Raw genomic sequence first — 18,784 nt, 5'->3', positions numbered from 1 at the left:
CGTAACAGAGGATATTCCTGGTGGCATCTCCACCACCCCTCACTCCCAGTCTTCCTCCTTGGACAGACCTCTAATCGTCTCAGAGACAACTGGAGAAGCCACTGGGATTATGGCAAAAGATAAAGAACCCAGACAGCTGTGGTAGGGTAAAATGGACTGCTATATTAAGTTTTGGCACCCCAGACAAAGCAGCGGGACGATGTATCCTCAATCCCCAACAATACGACCTTGCTTCCAGTGATCCAGTCCTCCAGGAAATAATTGAGGGAAAGATAGGCGAGGTTCGCTCAGAAGTATCCCTCTTGTGCCAGAACCTGCACAATGTCTTTGAGAGGGTGACTGGGTTAGAGACCCTCTCCTCAGGCAGAGTTGGAAGACATGGTACATGACCTAAAGAAAGGGGTGGAAGAACTCTACAAGATGAAAGCTGATGTTATGAGGTGCTTGGAAGCAGTGGAAAATCGAGCACAACGAAACAACCTCCGCTTTGTCGGATTTGCGGAGGGGCTTGAGGGCAGCACCACAAATGAGTTCCTGACCACTTGGCTGCAGACACCTTACCACGTGATCTATTTTCTATGCGTTTGGTGGTGGAACGGGCCCACAGAGCTCTAAGAAGAAGACCTCCGCTGGAAGCCTCCCCACAACCCAAAATTGTGAAGTTCCTAAACTTCTTAGATAGGGATGTGATCCTTTATGACGGTATGCTGCAAAGGGATCTAAGCCATGATAACTCTGAGCTCATGGTGATCCCCGATTACAGCCTTGAAGCTCAACGACAGCCCAGCACATTTCGAATCTGTGAAAATAATGGTACATGCTCTTCAGTTAGACTATATCTTATACTGGTCCTAGCAAATTTGAAGGTTTTATATCAGGGAAAGCCCTTCTCTTTCGAGACTCCAGAATAGCAATGGGCCTGGTTGGAGGAGAAGCCCCGGTTTTTGCCACGGCTGGATGCGTGGTCCAGACAGTAGACACCTCGAGGCACAGGTGCCAGGCCTAAGACCAGTCAACAGCGGCAATTGAAATGGAGCTGTAAAACTTCTTCAATTAGCACAGGAACCCAGCAGCCGATGAAGGGACCGGGACGAGATGGGGTATAGTCTTCAGACACTGAGCGGGATCATAAACATCCATCAAAGAAACATAGGGGTCACACACTGCCAAGTGCTTTGCCATCGGGAGCCGTAGGGGGGGTTGGGGAATCAACCTTGGACCAGGAAAGTGTTCATCCTCTTGTGAAAGAAATAGCAGCATTAGAAAAGGGTGCAGCGGACATGGGACAGCAGGTGCAGATCCAAACCCTGGATTCAGGGCACCAAATCTTGACGTGGCAACTATATGGCAGGAGGCCAGAGCAGTGTTCAAATGGTCCAATCTACAACACCCTCTGGAAGAGCTTAGCTGACCTCACAATCAGAATTTTTATACTTACTTACAGTTTGCTTTCTCCCTATTCTTCCTTATTTTCCCATCTTTCATTTTCTTGCTCCTACCTTTTTCCTTTCCCTTTTTCCTTTTCTTTATGTGATATAGTGTTTGAGTTTTAGGAGCTATTGGGGATAAAGCGACAGATCTCTCTGTATAATGTTGGGCACAATTGTTATAAAAGGAAGCTGCTTACAGTGTCATGGAGATTGTGGAGGGGGGTTGGTTCGGATGAGGAGGGGGGCTGGTTCAGAGGGGGTATCATAGTTTTTTGGAATTACTGTGTTGGTCTTTGGAGGCAACATGCAGACAAAGTGCATGTGCATGTGCAAAGCGGGGAGGTAGCATGCAGGTGAACACACTACCTGAGGCCATTATGTCAGCATCTTTCACTCCGACTTTCAATGTTGGCATAGAATGTTAAAGGGCTGGAAAATAAAATTAAACATGGATTAGTGGCGAACAATCTTAGGCATCTACAACCCGATTTAGTTATACTGCAAGAAACACACCTCCAGGGCACTCAGTGACGTTTTCTGGGGCAGGGAACATATACAACTCTGGTTCATGCTGGCTACACTTCAGAGTCCAGGGGGGTGGGGTCTCCCCCTTTCACAGCGATTCAGAACTGGTGCGACCCACAGGGTAGGTATCTGGGAGCGAAAGGTAAGTGGGGTCGACATGAGATCACATTGATCTGCATCTATTTCTCTCCACCCCACGGCAGCAAACCCCCAAATTGGCTAAGGTGGTCGATATCCTTTTGGGAACTCCCAGCTCGCTTCACATTTTAGATGGGGATTTCAATGATGTTTTGCAAATACAGTTGGATCGCTCTGTGATGCATACTGAGAGCCCACAAATTATCACCCTAGCCCAATTTGTGGAAAGATGGGGGCTGTCTGATGTAAGGAGATATAAGCACATGACAGGCAATAATCTTAGTTTTCTGGACCGCATAGGGCCTATTCCGGACAGGACTATGTGTTTGTACCAGACAGTGAGGTGGAAGAGGTGACCAGAGCATAATATATGGCAAGGGGGTAGTCTGATCATTCCCCTCTCCTTGTGCAGCTGGGAACAAAACCCAGATCTCTTGCCACCGGTGGAAACAAGATCCATGGGACCTTGGAGATCAGGGTGTGAATAGGGGCATTAGGCTAAACACCAAACTCCTCACGGAAAATACTAAAATACTAAGCCCATTCAAAACTCACACTGTGGGAAGCTTATAAAACTGTCTTGAGGGAGAGGGCTCAAAACCTGGTTTCTCAAAAGAAGGAGCGGGAAGTAGCAGAACTAGAATGGCTAATCCTCCGCCTAGAGGAGCAGTCCGTTGCCTTACTGGACACTCAGAGGTTCTGCATACAGATTACCATGATTTGGTGCCTGACAAGGCTCGAACTCAGAGGCTGGCAACATTGCACCAGTTGTACGGGGTTGGGTATCAGACCAGGAAGATTCTTGCTTGACTTAGCAAAAAAGAACTGGAAACATGATGTGTATGTAGTATCAGGGACAACGAGGGGACAGGACATGCTACAAATGCACAGGTTGTCCAGGAATCGATAATTATTAAAAGTTGTTTTACCAACCTCGACCCCTTGGAGACTCCAATGCAATTACTCAACATTTGGACGGCATTCTGATCCCGGTACTGGGCGTAGAGGATGTGGAAAGCTCGGATGGCGACCTCACACTTCCAAACTAAAGACAAGGAAGACGCTGGGGCCCAACGGCATCCCCACTGAGTTCTATAAGCATTATAGACATTCTAGGACCCCATTTGTTAAAACTATTTAGAGAAGTGGTCGAAACTGGCACTCTCCCCCGACCTCAGGACAGCCACTTTAACGGTTATCCATAAGGAGGGCAAACCATGAGACAGGGGCATATCATATAGCCCGATCTCACTCATAAATACAGAGGTAAAAATTCTGGCCTCAATACTAGTAACACAACTGCTGCAGGTCATCGCACCACTAACTCATAGAGACCAATCTGGGTTCATGCTGGGTCATTCCAACCAACTGAAGCTACGTCAAACCTACAACTGGATGTTGGAGGTCAAGAATTCAACTGCCACTCATGTTTTCTTATCCCTGGTGATGGAGCAAGAGTTTGACACGATACACTGGCCTTTAAATAAAATAAAAAAAACACACTAATTATGGTTTTGGTCTAAATTTAGGAACTGGATATCAATACTCTATCGAGAGCCAAAAGCCGCCAGGAGAGTGAATGGTTTGTGGTGTTCTGAATTTCCCATTGACCGAGGGACCCTCCTTTTTTGCCCTCACAGTGGAATCCCTGGATTGCCAAATTAGGCTCCCAGACCACGGATGCTGATAGCGTGGAGGAGATTTCCCTATATGCAGATGACATCCTGCTATATATTACCGAACCCCGGACCACCATTCCTCTCCCATATATTTGTGGAGTATGGTATTCCAGTTACAAAAATTAATTGGGACAAGTCTATGATATATTCTCCAGGCCGTGTGCGAGATTGGCCCTCCATCTCTGGGAATCTGAAAGAGGCCCAGAGAGTTTTAAATACCTTGGAATATTCATGACACCTCATCGAGATGTATGTCATTGCCACAACCATGAGAGGGTAATCTCCACGTTTCAGAAAGATGCGAGCACTGGAAAGAACTGTCTCAATCGTTAGTAGGGCGTGCAGCTCTCTTTAAAATGATTACACTACCACAATTATTACATGCCCTTCAGAACACACATTTCCGTGGGGAGCATACATCTCTGGCAACATTCAGTACAGAATTCAACCTACATCAATCCTAGTTTTTTAAATATGTGCAGCTAAGGCATGCTTGGCTGGCGGACATCGAGATACCAAAATATGAGCCATTGGAGGGGAGCCTGTTACAAGAGGAATTCACTAAAGGGGCTATATCGCTCACCTATAAACCACCGAACAACAATATGCCTTGGGCACCCTAAGGGAACGATGGGTACAGGATATGGGAGAACTAGAAGATATGGACTGGGAGCTGGCGCTTATGCACCCTAGAGATCTTGCATAGATAGACTTACTACTGTTTGACTCTCAGCACATCTTGTAATTGTCTTTCATACCACTGCTGTCGTTTGTATTTCATATTGGTTACAATTAAAAAACGCAAAATGCAAAAAACTATATTATAAAAACAACAATGCCACTACACGCTGTAGTGGCAGACCTGAGACATGTTTTTAAAAGGCTAATTTAGTGGGTGCCACATGTGCTGCTGCCTACTAGGAGCAATTAATTTACAGGCCATGGGTACATTTGGTTTCATTCACTGGGGACTTACTTACATTTGAAAATTAGGTAAACTCCAATTTTACCATGTCTGAAAGAGAGAGCACAAGCACGTTTGCACTGATTAGCAGGGGCAATGTTTCCTAATACCAAAAAAAACGAGTTCAGCAACAAAAAGAAAAAACAGGATGTGAAAGCAAAAGGTTTGATGGAATTCCACACTAAGGATGTCATGTCTAACACCGGTGAAATATCAAAGAAAGCATTCACAAAAACAAAAAATAATCCTGACACATTGTTTGGGTAATGCCATGTAAGTGGTAAATAGGAACATGATGAAGGAGCGGAGTGATGTTAACCCATTTTTTTTTAAATGACCTACTCAGTATAAAAGTGCATGGAAGCAGGTTTATTACCAGTAACACAAGCAAAATTAATTAGCACCAAGATCACATTGCTGCAGGCAAATTTTACAGGCTTGTGAAAGCACATTCCAACGATGGAAAGATCAGAGCTAGCCTTTTTCATCAACTGATGCATCTTAAATTAATGAGGATGTAAGCATTGCATATGACCTGACATGACCTTAAGCGGTTTGGTCAGTTTTTTTAAAGTGGGTTATTTATTCAATTAAATTATTTAGAAATGAGTTGTGCAAACAAAACACTTGCAAAACGCTTTAACAAAACGATACTTAGACTATTACAAAGCAAAGATATGGGATCATTTAACTAATTGGAATTACAGATGAGAAGAGTCTTACATTTTAAATGGCAGTGGTTATAAATGGTAGTCCTGGAGTTCTTACATGAGGCTTCTTTAGGCTGGAAGTGACTGACCGAAGCTGATTTGAAATTAGGAATCACTTAAGCGAGTTAACTGAAGTTAATGTGGTATATAGCAAAAAGCCAGAAAAATGTGTGCCAAAAACAACCACTAGATCCATAAGATGCAATCTGAGCGAGTATAAACATCTGACCCCCTAACAAAAAAACAAGATAAACCTCTATTTATTTTATTCTTAGTGTAGAAGAACACCTTGAACTTAGACAAGGGGCTGTGTGCCTAGCTTATCCAGGTTCAATGACCATTTTGGAATACACAATGAACAAAGTAATTTTCACTGGAAAACCCAAGTCTGTCGACATCCGGGGGGTGAGGGGAGTTGGGGGGGGGGGGGTGTCATAGACTGCGCTGCCCTGAGAGCTATACATTCTGGATCTTTTAAAAAGCAATTTTTTTCCAGCCTTTGAGGTAGCCTTAGCATTTGCCACAAGATGAGCCCAGTAAAGAACTTCACTCGCCCTCACCAGATCCCTCAAAAACTTTGGCAGAACCAGAGGCATGCTGTGACTGAGAGCTGACCATGGCTATTCTCCTATCAACATGAATCAAAATCTAATAAACGTATGTTTATAGTCATGTGTCTTTTTTCTGGTCCTAGGCACACATAGATAATGATCAGCCTGGTGGTTTTTAGTATCGGGGACAGGTCCTTTATGCATTTTTGCAGATTACCAAGTGTGAGAAATTACTCAACTACTAATCCTTGAAACAGGTTTCCTCATTCCATGAATGGCAGTTTGCCTAGGGATGCTGGTCTATGTGTGCCAGATGAGTGGGTGGGAGTGGAATGAGGGTCTATGGGCCTATGTAGATTGCATTCAGATTCTAGCACATGCAAAGCACAGCTGTAGGTAGGAGATATCTTATAAAATTACTTGGTGCTCTGCATGAGGACTGCCTTGTTAAGTAGATGGCATTCCTGGTGTAATGCTACAGTTAAGATATAAATTACCAGTTCATACACCGACTTCTGTTTAGTTAAATACATCAGTCAAGCATCCGTCTTCTCGTAAGTTCAAGTTTACTATAACACTGGAGCACAATGCATACATTCAAGGTTGCAATAGGTTACTCAGAACAGCTGACCCTCAATGGGCAAACAGGTATTTTCAGTGGAATTAAAGGTTAAAAACAGGTCTTACCAGGTAATATTTTATGAAGCACATAGTTCTGCTTCATATAGGCATCATGTCGCTGCACAGTACTAAGAACAGAAATAAGAGCATCATATAGTCAAATCTCCCCATCTTTGTGGGAAGCCAAAATGCTGGCTAGTCACCTCTCCAGAGTGATCACTGACTTGGCCCACATAGACCAGAGTGGCATTATGCTAAACTGATCAACGAGAGGAAGAGTATACAACACCATCACACAGGCTGCATAAACTGCTGATCGTATTGACTATACACTTTGAGAAGGTTGTTAACCATTTATCATGGAACTACCTCTTCTACCACTTGGATTAGGTCCACTTTACATCTCATACATCAAGTATACAACAGACTGGTGGTGAGTGTAAGGGTGAGGATAACGTATCAGAATCCTTCGAGCTAAAGAGAGACATAAGGCAGGCACAGATGTCTCCAGTTGCCCTATGTTTTTGATAGAACCATAAAACCGCTACCACAAAACAGGATGAGCACAGAGAGGCATTTAAATGATCTGATACTATCCAATCACAATCTACTTCGATGCTGATGACCTACTAATTTAGTTAAGTAGCTGAGTTATCCAGACCCAGGACAATACAGACTCTAAACGAATTAGGGGGATACTCTGAACTTAAAGTAAATTAGAACAAGGCCAGACTGTTTCGCCTAGGCCAGAAGCTGAAGTGATACCTTATCTAACCATAATAATAACTAGCGAACAGTGCTCTAAATACCTAGGAATGCAGATAGCCAAAAATAGGATGGTAGCTAGAACAGAAAACACACAACCGTTAATATAGCAAATATCCACTGGCCCTTGCTTCCAATGTGTGTACTTGGGACAGCTGCCTTAATCAAAATCATACTCCTCCCTAAAGTCATCTATATACTTCACAACTACCCATTTCAACTAACAGACACGAGTCTATAATGCTAGTGTGAAAGCTGAAAACAGTCCTCTTGCAGGAATGGCCTCCAGCCAGGTTTTCCCAATCACTGTTCTTGCCGCCAACCGAAGCCCTGCCCACCCCAGGACCTACATAATGCAGGCCGCAACATGACCACATCAGTAGTAACCTGCACACCTAGCTTGCCACTTGCCTCTGGACTCAAGTTCCTGCTTGTTCCAGACTAATCCAGTGACTTTGCCGCTGTCTGGGTTTTCAAGCTGGGGTTTTCATGACCAGGTTTTCCTCTCCCCGTTCTTCCTACCAACAGAAGCCCCACCCCAGGACCTACTTAGTGCAGACCACAGCGTGACCACACACAGCGGGCATGCCGCTGGTGCTCCGAAGGCGTGCCAAAGACAAGCCCACCTGCGCCGGTCTGCACCTGGACCACACACAGTGCCACAACCCCAGGCCCTCTCGACCCCGAAGACACACCATCGCGAGTTCTACGCCCTCGACCCCAGATACGGCAACAAACACCGCCACAACGCTAACCCATACTCCACGGTAAGAACATACACCTGCACCCACTGCCACTTCAGCTGCCACTGCACAGATACCATCCCAGCGACAGGACCCACCACAAACACACCACAGACACCATCTGAACAAAAACACCAGCTCACATGCGTCCTTCTCACTAAATGCTCACTATGCAAACATTCCACTGAATAATGGGACTTCATCACCATCCTCGCACATGACATCATCTTCCCCGCTGAGACCTGGTTCAACCCCCACATCCAACCCACACACTGCCACAACGATCCCTGGTGGAAATAAAATCATTACATGGACTGCACCAACAAGCCGGGAGGAGGAACAGTCATTATCCACAGAGACCATACAGTGTACCACCACCACGACAACACCACCAGCCCCATGGAACATCTCAACTTAAAGCTCTACAAGGACAAAACAACCATCAGAGTCACCCTCACATACTGATGCCCAGACCCATGATCCAGGTTCTGTAACACCATCACAGACTTCATTGTGCCCCTAGCCTTAGACTCCAAGGACAACATCTTCCTCAGCGACCTAAATTTCCACATCGATGACCCCAATTATGAAAACACTGCACACCTACCTCTTCGACAGTATGAGCATCCTCGGATTGACCCAGATCGTCCACGACCCTACACACACCGCAGAACACACGCTGGGCCAAACTTTCACCTCCAGCAACCGTGTCAAATACAGCGATGTCATGGAACTCAAATGGACCGATTACTCCATTATCTACTTCAGCATCTACAGCCCCGCACTGCCAGCCACAAGATGACCAACACCCCCCACAAGAGGTAAAATAAAATCTAAGAGACCAGTTGGGCGAACACCCTCGATACCGCCAACCCTGCTACCACCACCAAACTCGAACAGGGAGTAAAAAACTTTAACAACTGTATCACCAATTGTGCAGACAACATCGTCCCTATCAAGAGCAACATCAAGAGAAAATCCTCCAAAAAAGACAGCTGGTACACCCAAGAACTCAGAACAGCAAAAAGGACAGCAAACAGTTGAAGAGGAGATGGCATGCTAGTAAGGACATCTCCGAAAGGGCAGCCTTTAAGACCTTCCTCAACCTCTACCCCGGTCTGCTGAGGGCAAAAGAGAAGACTGCTGCACACATCAAAACCAGCACCAACAACACCAAGGAACTTTTCAACATAGTTAAGGAATTCACCAACCCGGCTGCCAGCGAAAACAACATCATACCCTCACAGGAGCTGTGCAACAACCTTGCCCACTTCTTCCACAAGATCCCAACCATATACAGAAACTTTGAACCGCAACCGCCGCCACCAAACTAACCCACACGAACCACACACTGACCACCTGAAACATCCTCACCAGCCAAGGACACCACCACCAACATGAAATCCATTCATGCTGGAGCTCCCACAGACCCATGCCAACACCCGATCTTCAACTTCGAAAACTAAAAGGATCAGCCAGGAACTCACCACCCTATTCAACACCTCTATCACCACCGCAATATTTCCTGATGCCTGCAAACACGCCTAAGTCAGACCACTACTCAAAAAACCCTACGCCAACCCCATCGACCTCAAAAACTACGGGCCAATCTCTCCTGCTTCCATTCCCTGTGATGGCACTGGAAAATGTCATCAACAATCATCTATTGACACACCTGGAGCAGAACCAGCTACATGCTTCCCAATCCAGCTTCCACAGCAATCACAGCACCAAAACCAAGGAGAAACAGCAGTTTGATCCTCCTTGAGCTCTCAGCCGTTTTCAACACCGTATCCCACCATACGCTGATTGAAATTCGATACCACACTGGTATCCAAGGGGACGCGCTCAGATGGATCACCTCCTTCCTCACCGGAAGAAACCAGAGGATCCACCTCCCACCTTTCACCTTGGAACTCAATGGTGGGGGTTTCCCCCAGGGCTCATCCGTCAGCCCCAGGCGTTTCAACGCATATATGATCCCGCTGGCCAACCACGTCGGATTCCACGATCTCAACATAATTTCCTACGCAGACTACACCCAACTCATCCTCTTACTCACTGACAACCCCACCACCACCAGAACCAACTTCCATAGTTGCATGACAAATGTCGCCAAATGGATGAAGTACAACTGTCTGCAGCTGAACACAGACAAGACGGAAGTACTGATCTTTGGCAACAGCAGCAACACATTGAATGACTCCTGGTGGCCATCAGACCTAGAACCCGCACCCATTCCCTCCGACCACACCCGAAACCACAGAATCATCATTGACAACATGCTATCATACGTAATTATGGAGTTTGGAAAAGAAAGGTTTTTAGTGTTGTCCGAAGTTAGAGTGTATTGACCATTCATAAACTGTGTTGCAGGAATCAAGTTCATCGAGCAGAGAAGAAGCTTCCACCAGTTTGTGACGTTCTGAAAAAAGCGGATGGCCCAACTAGCCCTCAGCGGTCTTTTTTGTCAATAGGTACAGATAGTAAGTTAAGGAAGAGTGGTGCAGTACCATGGATTTCTTCATGTGTGAAGCACATTGCTTTTAAGGCAATACCTCTAGCTACAGACAGTAAGTGGTACAAAGACTGGTATGACCATAGTTTGATTAGGTAGAGCGAGAGGCATGGTGTAGTGACTGCATTCAGAGTACTGTATAGTTTCACAAACAGGAAGAGAGGGACACTGAGGTGTAATATGTTGGCAAAGTCGAGGTGATAAAGCACTAATAAGACTGATGTTTTAACTTTTTGAGGGAAGACTATGCACAGGAAAACGTGGTGCAGGTATCTCATCATGTAGAAGCTTTGGTTAAAAAGTGTTATTTGGAAGCGTAGAAACATTTGGTAGCTATGTGCGTGCTGCTTTCACACATTTTCATTTCACCAGGTGTGATCATTAAGTTTGAAATAATTCAATAAACTATGCTTATGTTTTGCTATGCCTGAATAGAACACGAAGTTTCAGCTTTTTAAAAAAAAATATTTTATTTTTCTTCCGACCAGCAGTTACACAGCAAATAGTATATCACATTTATCTGTTTTGTTGGTACATTGAACATCTTGTGATTACAATAGAAGTTACACATATAATCATTAACACTTGCTCCTTATCAATTTCAGTGAACAATTAAGTGTATCTGTATGGTAGCATAACCCCCCTCCACAGCAGCACTGCTCCCTGCACACTTCGTCTAGTCCCCACGGGAGGCACTCATCCGAATACTGCGGTATCAACGTCATAGATATTTGTCAGTTCATGTCTCTGGCTTTGTAGTTCCCTGCAAGTACAGCACGAGCGGTTCCCAAAAATCTCTGGGTCTCGAACCTTTTGGGATGTCTTCTGCGTAAGTCTCTAATCTTTCCTTGCAATAGGTCATATCTTTGATCCAGTCTTTAAACCTCGGTGGTCTTTTGCTTCCCCACCTGATCCCAACGTGCCTTTTTGCAAGTAGCAGAGCCTCCGCTAAGAATTTCCTGCGTCTAGCGTGTTTGAGCTTCTGGGCTCCAAGTATGCATATCAAGGGGGCATTTGGAATTTTTCTGATAACATATCAGTTAGTGCGGCAGCGACTTCCCTCCAGTATGCCTGTAATTGTGGACACGACCATGATACCTGCAAAAAGTCCGCGCCTGGCGCTTTACACCTCAGGCTGGCATCTGTCTCTCTAAGGCCCAGCCTGTGTAGCTTAGCAGGTCTGTAATACATTTGGTGGATACATTTGAAATGTATAATGCGTAAGTTACAATTAGACGTCAGAAGTGTGAGTTGTGTACAGCTGTATTGCCAGTCGTATTCTCCAATTGTTACACCCAGTGTCCTTTCCCACCTACGCAGCTCTGCTTCGTGTTTCGCAGCCTGCTCATCCTGAGCCGCTGTGTACAGTCGCGTTACCAAATCATTTCGGGTGCGGGCTGTTAGTAATATCTGTAAAGCATTCTGTTGTTCGGGCTCAGTCGGGAAGGTGAAGTTTCAGCTTTAGCCTGTCTTGCCTAGATTGCATTTTATCTTTGGGGTAGGGACAGGTTTGGACTTTGTCACAGTGTTGCTGTTCCACAATCCTTTAGAAGTGTCAGAAGTGCTCATCCCTATACTCGTATACACATTGTTGTTTGTTACTGTCTATCCTTGCAAGTCTTGGGTAAGTCTAAATATTTAAGAATAAGATATTTACTTTACAAGAAGGTGTATCGCCCAACAACATTTTCCATGTTTTGTTGCACAGACCCGTAGCAATTCCACTATTTCATAGGAGCTTTGAAGACTTGAGCTTTCACAGAAGCTGGCTAGTTCACCAGAAGAGTCTGTGCGTGGGTGCCAGTGGGGGCAGGGGTGGTATGAGGGTTAAAAGCCAGAGACGGGAAAAGCCAATCCAGGAAGCACCCCATATGAGTCAGAACACTGAGCAGGTGTAAGGCGCCTAGCCTGCACGTGTGCAACGAAACCTCGCTTTACTTTCAAAGCACTACTCTCAGAAAAACACTGGCAGCAATACATTTAAAACAATCACAGGCAACACGTTGTCTCCATACACATCTCTGCAATACCTCTCTCACAGTGCCCAACATGGTGACATCCCGGACATTATCTACTTTTTTATAGTGTTCAAAATATTAAAATGTGATACTGCTCAACAGTTCTGTGAGCTTTTAAAAACGTGAAGACAATTCAATCAATCAATCAATCAATGGTTGAGGGGCTGAGCAGAAGGTGCTTATCACACACCTGGTGTTTAATCACTTTAACACTGGCAAAGGACTCCCTCATAGCCATTATTAAAGTGTCCTAGGCCAGTGGGTCGATGTTAAGAAGCCCAACAAATATAATGATATAGGTGAGTTGTCTTCTTTATTTGTTCCATTACGTTCAGCCTTAACTTGCACCTAGGTATCGGTACAGTGCGACTAGATGTCTGCTGTTGGCACTTAATGTTTTTTGGCTCTATTAAAATATTTAACTTCTGAAATTCTTAACTCTGTTTTTTTGTATTTGAAATGTATTGCTGTTTTGGTATGGCATTAATCCTGTACACCTTTCCTCTAAGTTAAGCTTGTCTGCTCTACCACAGGGTTGAGCTCAGGTTTATGTAGTGCCTTTAGTGGTTCCCCCTGATTAGGTATGAGGTTATTACTGCAGGTGGATACTCACGGACTCAACTAATACCCCAACTTCTTACATTGGTGTTCAACGGTGGAATCCAGGAATTATGTTTTGCATTACCACTCTGTGATCCAAGTTAAAATCACAAATCCTTTTATGTAATCTTACATCAAAATCAACTTTTGTTTCAAAATGGACCTTTGATTTTTATTAGAGCATTTTTAGATTTTTCCTAAATTGCATTCATTCCGTACATATTTTGCACCTGTGTTTTTTTTTAAAGGATGGCAGTAGACCGAAGCAGCATTGAGAGCTGCAGCACGGCACATCTAAGGAAGATATTTTAAGAGAGAGGACTGAAGTTGGCAAGGGTTCTAAGAACGGGGACAACTAGATAGCCCTCAAAGCACTGCAGGAGGTCCACCTACTATACTCCAGCACACCGGAGGAAGCGGATAATGAGGTATATGAGGAGGAAGTAATGGAGGAGGAGGAATATAGCACTGCAGAGGCTTCAGTGCCAGAGGAGGGGACACCCTCAAAAGCTAGGTCACCTGAATTGTCCAGAGCAGGGGGGAGTGTTTCCTCTCACAGTCTGACCCAGTCAGAGATAAAAGAAGACAAGCAGAAAAAAACCTTGAACTTACAAGTGTCTACCCCTGCCCTAGAGAAATAGAATATAGCACTGGAGGACAGGAGACTAGCCTTGGCCTTGGAGAAGAGGGTGGTTGTGCTGGCTAATGAGGGACCAGCAAGAACTGGACCTTGAGGCCAAGACAGCCTCAGACACCAGTGATGACGGTGGCAGCAGCTGTGAAATGACTATGAGAGGTAAAACAGTACCCATCCCCACACCTGTGACACTGATACGTTGTTTGCAGCACATGAGGTAGCACTGCGCACCCACAGAGTCCCAAGAGGGGGCTTGTCTGTGGAAGCACATGCCTATTGTCGGGAGGGATACCCTATTTGCCCAAGAGGTAGCTGACCAGATGAGATATACCCCAATGAAGGAAGACCTTATCAACAAGTAATTTGATGATGAAGGAGAAAATATTTAGTAATTGTTTTATAGAGATGCACTAGCACCACATTGAGTCAAAGGTAACTGTGCCCAGCAAGCTTGGTAAAGAGGTTGACCTCTGGGTCAGAACCAGGGTGTCAAAGAAGGTACCTGGAGGCAGGGGGGGGTGGAACCACAAGAAATGGGTTAGGTCTACCTGAATGGAAGGAAGGAGGCAAATAAGGAAAACCAAAAGCAGTGCTCCAAAAGCCCACAAAATAATTCATGGGGACTCCTATTTATCTTCTTACTCTAGGAAGAGGTGTATTAGTGGGAAGAAACCCATGGGGCAATACCATCCCCAGTGCTATGACTGTTTCCAGTCAGGGCACAAGAAAGGAGATGCCAAACGCTCCAAAAAGAAGCCGATCCCACTGGTGACTCCACACCAGGTATTGTAGTGTAGTGCTGTGGCTCGCAGAGTTGCCCTAGTTAGTTTAGTGGGTCGTGCATAGAAAACCCTAGAGTCCCTGGTGACGGAGAGTGTGCCGAAAGCTCACATGCCCGACTACACTAAGAAGTGCAGGCAGTGGCTCTCCATCAATGACAGAGACACAGGAGCCAACTTGACTACTTCAAGGTGACATCTGGTGTTTATCAGAGCAGGTTATCTCTGATGTAGTCTGCCAGGTTCTGACAGCAGACAACCAGGTAAATCACTATCTAAGAAGTTGATTCTCCTGGAGTGGGTGGGGTCCTTGGGTCTCTGAGAGTAATTCAAGAGTCTAGCAATGCCTAAAGCCTGTCTGCTGAGGAATGACCTGGAGCACACCATCTAGAAGAAGGTGGAGCTTAGGTCTCACACAGAGATGTTGGGATTGCTTGGGTGCATGATTATGCCCACATGGTCTATTGCAGGCCAGCAGGGAAGTCAAACAGACCTGTAGTCTAAAACAGTTGCCCATGTGCCTGCCAGGAAGAGGAGAAGCAAGTGGGGGAAGGGGAAACTCACCCTGTAAGTGGCCACGGTCTGGGAGTAGAATGATCCTGAATGAGAGGCCCTAGAACCTACAAAGGAAGCGATTGCCGCCTGGGAGACCTGCTTAAGCTAGCCAGTAGCAAGTTGCAGGAGGACGGTCCCAGGTAGAGTTCTGCATGGAGAAGGATTAACCCACTCTTGAGAGTCTACCGCAGCAAGCCAAGGTCCAAGCCAATGAGGACACCTCTGGCGAGCACTACATTTATTGTGGCAAATGTTCTCCTGTATAGTAAGCCTAAGGTCTTGGGCAGAGTGTTGGGGATCCACCAGTGCCTCAGGAGCTTCCTAATGGAGTTGGCTCATGGTATCCCACTGGCAGGACATCTGGGACATGCCAAAACCTTTGACTGACTGGCTACCCAGATTTATTGGCCCTATTCAGCCTTAGGGAACAGGTTTATTCTGGTTTTGGTAGATTAAGCCACCCAGTACCCTGAAGTCGAACCCCTGAGGTCAGCGCCTTTGGTGGCCAGGGCACCGATGGGGATCTTCATTCGTGTAGGTTTCCCCAAGGGGGTGTGTCTGACAGGGGTACAAACTTCATGTTTACCTCCATGAAGATCTTTTGTGATGAGTGTGGGGGTAATCGACACGTTCTCCATAACTCCCTCCCCCCCAAAAAATAAGCTTGTTGAAAGGTTCAATAAGACCTTGAAAGATATTATCATGGGCGTTTCAGAGCCCCTGAGACATAAGTGGGACATTCTGTTACCATGTCTGCTCTTTGCGTAAATGGAAGTGCCACAGAAAGGACTGCACTCCAGTAGCTTTGATCCTCTGTTTGGACACTCTGCTAGAGGACCTCTCAGTCTTGTGAATGAGGGGTGGGAGCAAGACCACACAAGATGTTCTGAGCTACATGATAGTCCCCAGAGCTCGGATGAGGAATCTCATGAAAGAGTCCACTGCAAATCTAGAGGCCAGACAGGAAATGATGAACCAGTGGTACATCCAGAAGGTCACTCTGGTGGAATACCAACCTGGCGAAAAGGTGTCCTTTCAGGATTGATGGACAGTGCACAATGACATCAAAGATAGTATAGGAGAGGTCACCTTCCTGACTGACCTCCAGATATCCATTAAGGGTCTGGCATGCCAACAGACAGAAATCCCACTTCAAGAAGTCTAAGCTGACAATGTTCATGGTGATAGATGGTGGTGAGAAGGATGAAAGTGAACCCCTCCAGGAACCATCGTCTTCCAATGAGAAAGATGGCTCAGGGCATAGAGTTGTCCCCACACTGACAGATAAGGCATTAGAGAGACTATCACAAATTACTGAGACAGTTTTCCTCTCTTTTGTCCCTTACCCCGGGTTCACCAACTGGTGTCTCCATAACATTGGCATAGGGGCAGCATGCCTCTCAACAACAAAATGTACAGCCTGTCTGATCAGGTAAGAGTATGTATCAAATATGAGGTTTTTAAGATGCTGGGGCTGAGTGTGTTCAAGCCCTCCTGTAGTCCCTGTTCCAGCCCAGTGGTGCTGGTACCCAAGGCTGCCCCACCAGGAGGCATCCTACAAATCAGGTTCTGTGAGGATTACAGGGGCCTCAATTCAGTCACCAGGACTGATGCTCACCCCATTTCAAGAGCTGATGAGCTCCAGTTTACCTCATTGACAGGTTTGGGGCTGAAAAGTTCCTTAGTACTTTTGTTTTGATGTCAGGGTATAGGCAGATTGTCCAGAGGGGGTCAAGGAGAGGTCAGCATTCCCCACCTCATAAGGGCACTTTCAGTTGATAGTTATGCCCTTTAGGTTAAAGAATGCCAGTGCCAACTTCCAGAGGTTGGTCAGCTTGGCCCTAGTTAGGCTGAAAAACGCCAGTGTAGCCTCCCTGAATGAGACTGCAGTCTTCAGCTCCAGCTGGGACAAATACCTGCTCCAACGCAGGAAAGTGCTTTAGGCCCAAAACCATCAGGCCTGACTATCAAGGCCAGTAAGTGCCAGACAGGGCAGGGTTCTGTGGATGATAATTATAAAAGGTTCTCTGTAAAGCTCTCAATTGCTTCCTATGCACATGTGCGCCATATAAGAAGCCCAAAATAAATTATATTCTTTCGTTTTTTCAGTCACAGGTGAAATTATAAGTAAACTTCAACTTTACCTCGTAGATTGTATAAAACTGCATTTACACTCTTACCTTAAGAAGCATCCATGACACACAGGTGAAAGGAGTGCTCATTTCCAAGAGCAATGTTATCATTGGTATATAATGTCCAGCTGTGCTGCAAACCACAGCACCCAAGAAGCCCGCAAAGGCAAAAAAATGATGAATGGCTAAGAAAATATCGCATGTCCAGAAAAAGATATTGAATGTATGGAGGGCCACATTTTCAAAGAGAAAGAAGCCAGTTGACACCAGAATGGCAACCCATGTCCAATCATGCTGTGATCGTACTGGGTCTGCATACAAGTCCGTGTCAAAAAGCAGAGCCCGCAAGCCAACGACAATACTTTGAATTCCAAACACTGCACGGGTGGCAGCCAAATTCCAAAAGACCTGCTCCTTGGCCGACAAGCAGCGATAAGTAGAACTGAAACAAAAAGACAGCCAGTGTGAAAAAATGAATATTACCAAGTAAATTGCAAAGCCGGCAGCTATCACCTGGACACAAGCTTGCCATGAAAAATTGGGCAAATCATTATCAAAAATAGGTGTTGTTGTTTCATCATCCAAAAGAAACATGCTTTTGAATTCTAGAAGAAGATTCAAGGCTCAGTTGGTTTGATTTCTTCTGACACACGTTGGGCGATTGTACATCTAGTAATGTAGCCCTTGCCAAACTTCCATCTGAAAGACAGAAAGAAGTGCACTAAAATTAGCAAGGTTTTCCGGAAGAGTATAAATGCTTGTATTGTCCTTCCATAGGTACTATGCCAACCACACATAAATAAACAACAATCGGTAACTCTTTAAGAATGAAAGCTACTTAATTTCAAGCAAATTTGTTACTTGAAGCCAATACATTTTTTTTCTGAAATTAAATGAGAACCTTCGAAATGTAGCAAGTCTCAAGATGTTGACTTATGTATCTAATTTTGCAGGGGTTGTAAAATATACATTTCTATTCAGAATAGTTTATTCCATAATCAAATATGCGTTTCTTTACAAGTACACAATTTGATGGCGTGTTTAACCTACCCAATTATCACCATTCGTAATTTAAATCCCCACCCAATTATCACCATTCGTAATTTAAATCACACCAAGTCATCTCCTTACTAGAGAGTCCACTTGACACAGTTTTATTGATGGAGGATGCTAAATCAAAATGCAAGGGTTATATTGTATAAAATTGAATAATATGAGCCTCGCAAATAATGTTGCTTTGCGCAGCGCAAGCTGTGCTCAGCTTGGTCAAGCATGTACTGGGACCAGTATAAATTCAAGTGCGAGCACCCCTTTTAGGCGAAACATATGCTTTTACTGTGTGTATCAGCATTCAGTAGTAAAATAGCAAGAACCAAGTGATCCAACAGATTTAGCAACACTGAATGGGTGTTAAACCCA

At 45.1% G+C, this 18,784-nt stretch overlaps 1 protein-coding gene across 2 annotated transcripts in view; it reads right to left on the bottom strand.

Annotated features, from left to right (window-relative positions):
• The window catches only part of CLN8 (CLN8 transmembrane ER and ERGIC protein), a 154,387-nt gene that overhangs the window by 116,547 nt on the left and 19,056 nt on the right, over positions 1-18,784 (bottom strand). For both annotated transcript variants that reach the window (XM_086926409.1, XM_086926410.1), the window contains exon 2: positions 17,414-18,064. In XM_086926409.1, coding sequence (XP_086782535.1) covers positions 17,414-17,959 — 546 coding nt within the window. In that variant the 5' untranslated portion in view covers positions 17,960-18,064. The remainder of the gene's footprint in view (positions 1-17,413; positions 18,065-18,784) is intronic.

The sequence above is a fragment of the Lissotriton vulgaris genome, chromosome 6 (genome assembly GCF_964263255.1).
Source record: "Lissotriton vulgaris chromosome 6, aLisVul1.2, whole genome shotgun sequence".
In the NCBI taxonomy this organism is placed as follows: domain Eukaryota; kingdom Metazoa; phylum Chordata; class Amphibia; order Caudata; family Salamandridae; genus Lissotriton; species Lissotriton vulgaris.
The sequence above is the reverse complement of the archived record's forward strand: the minus strand, read 5'-3'. Positions and strand labels throughout refer to the sequence as shown.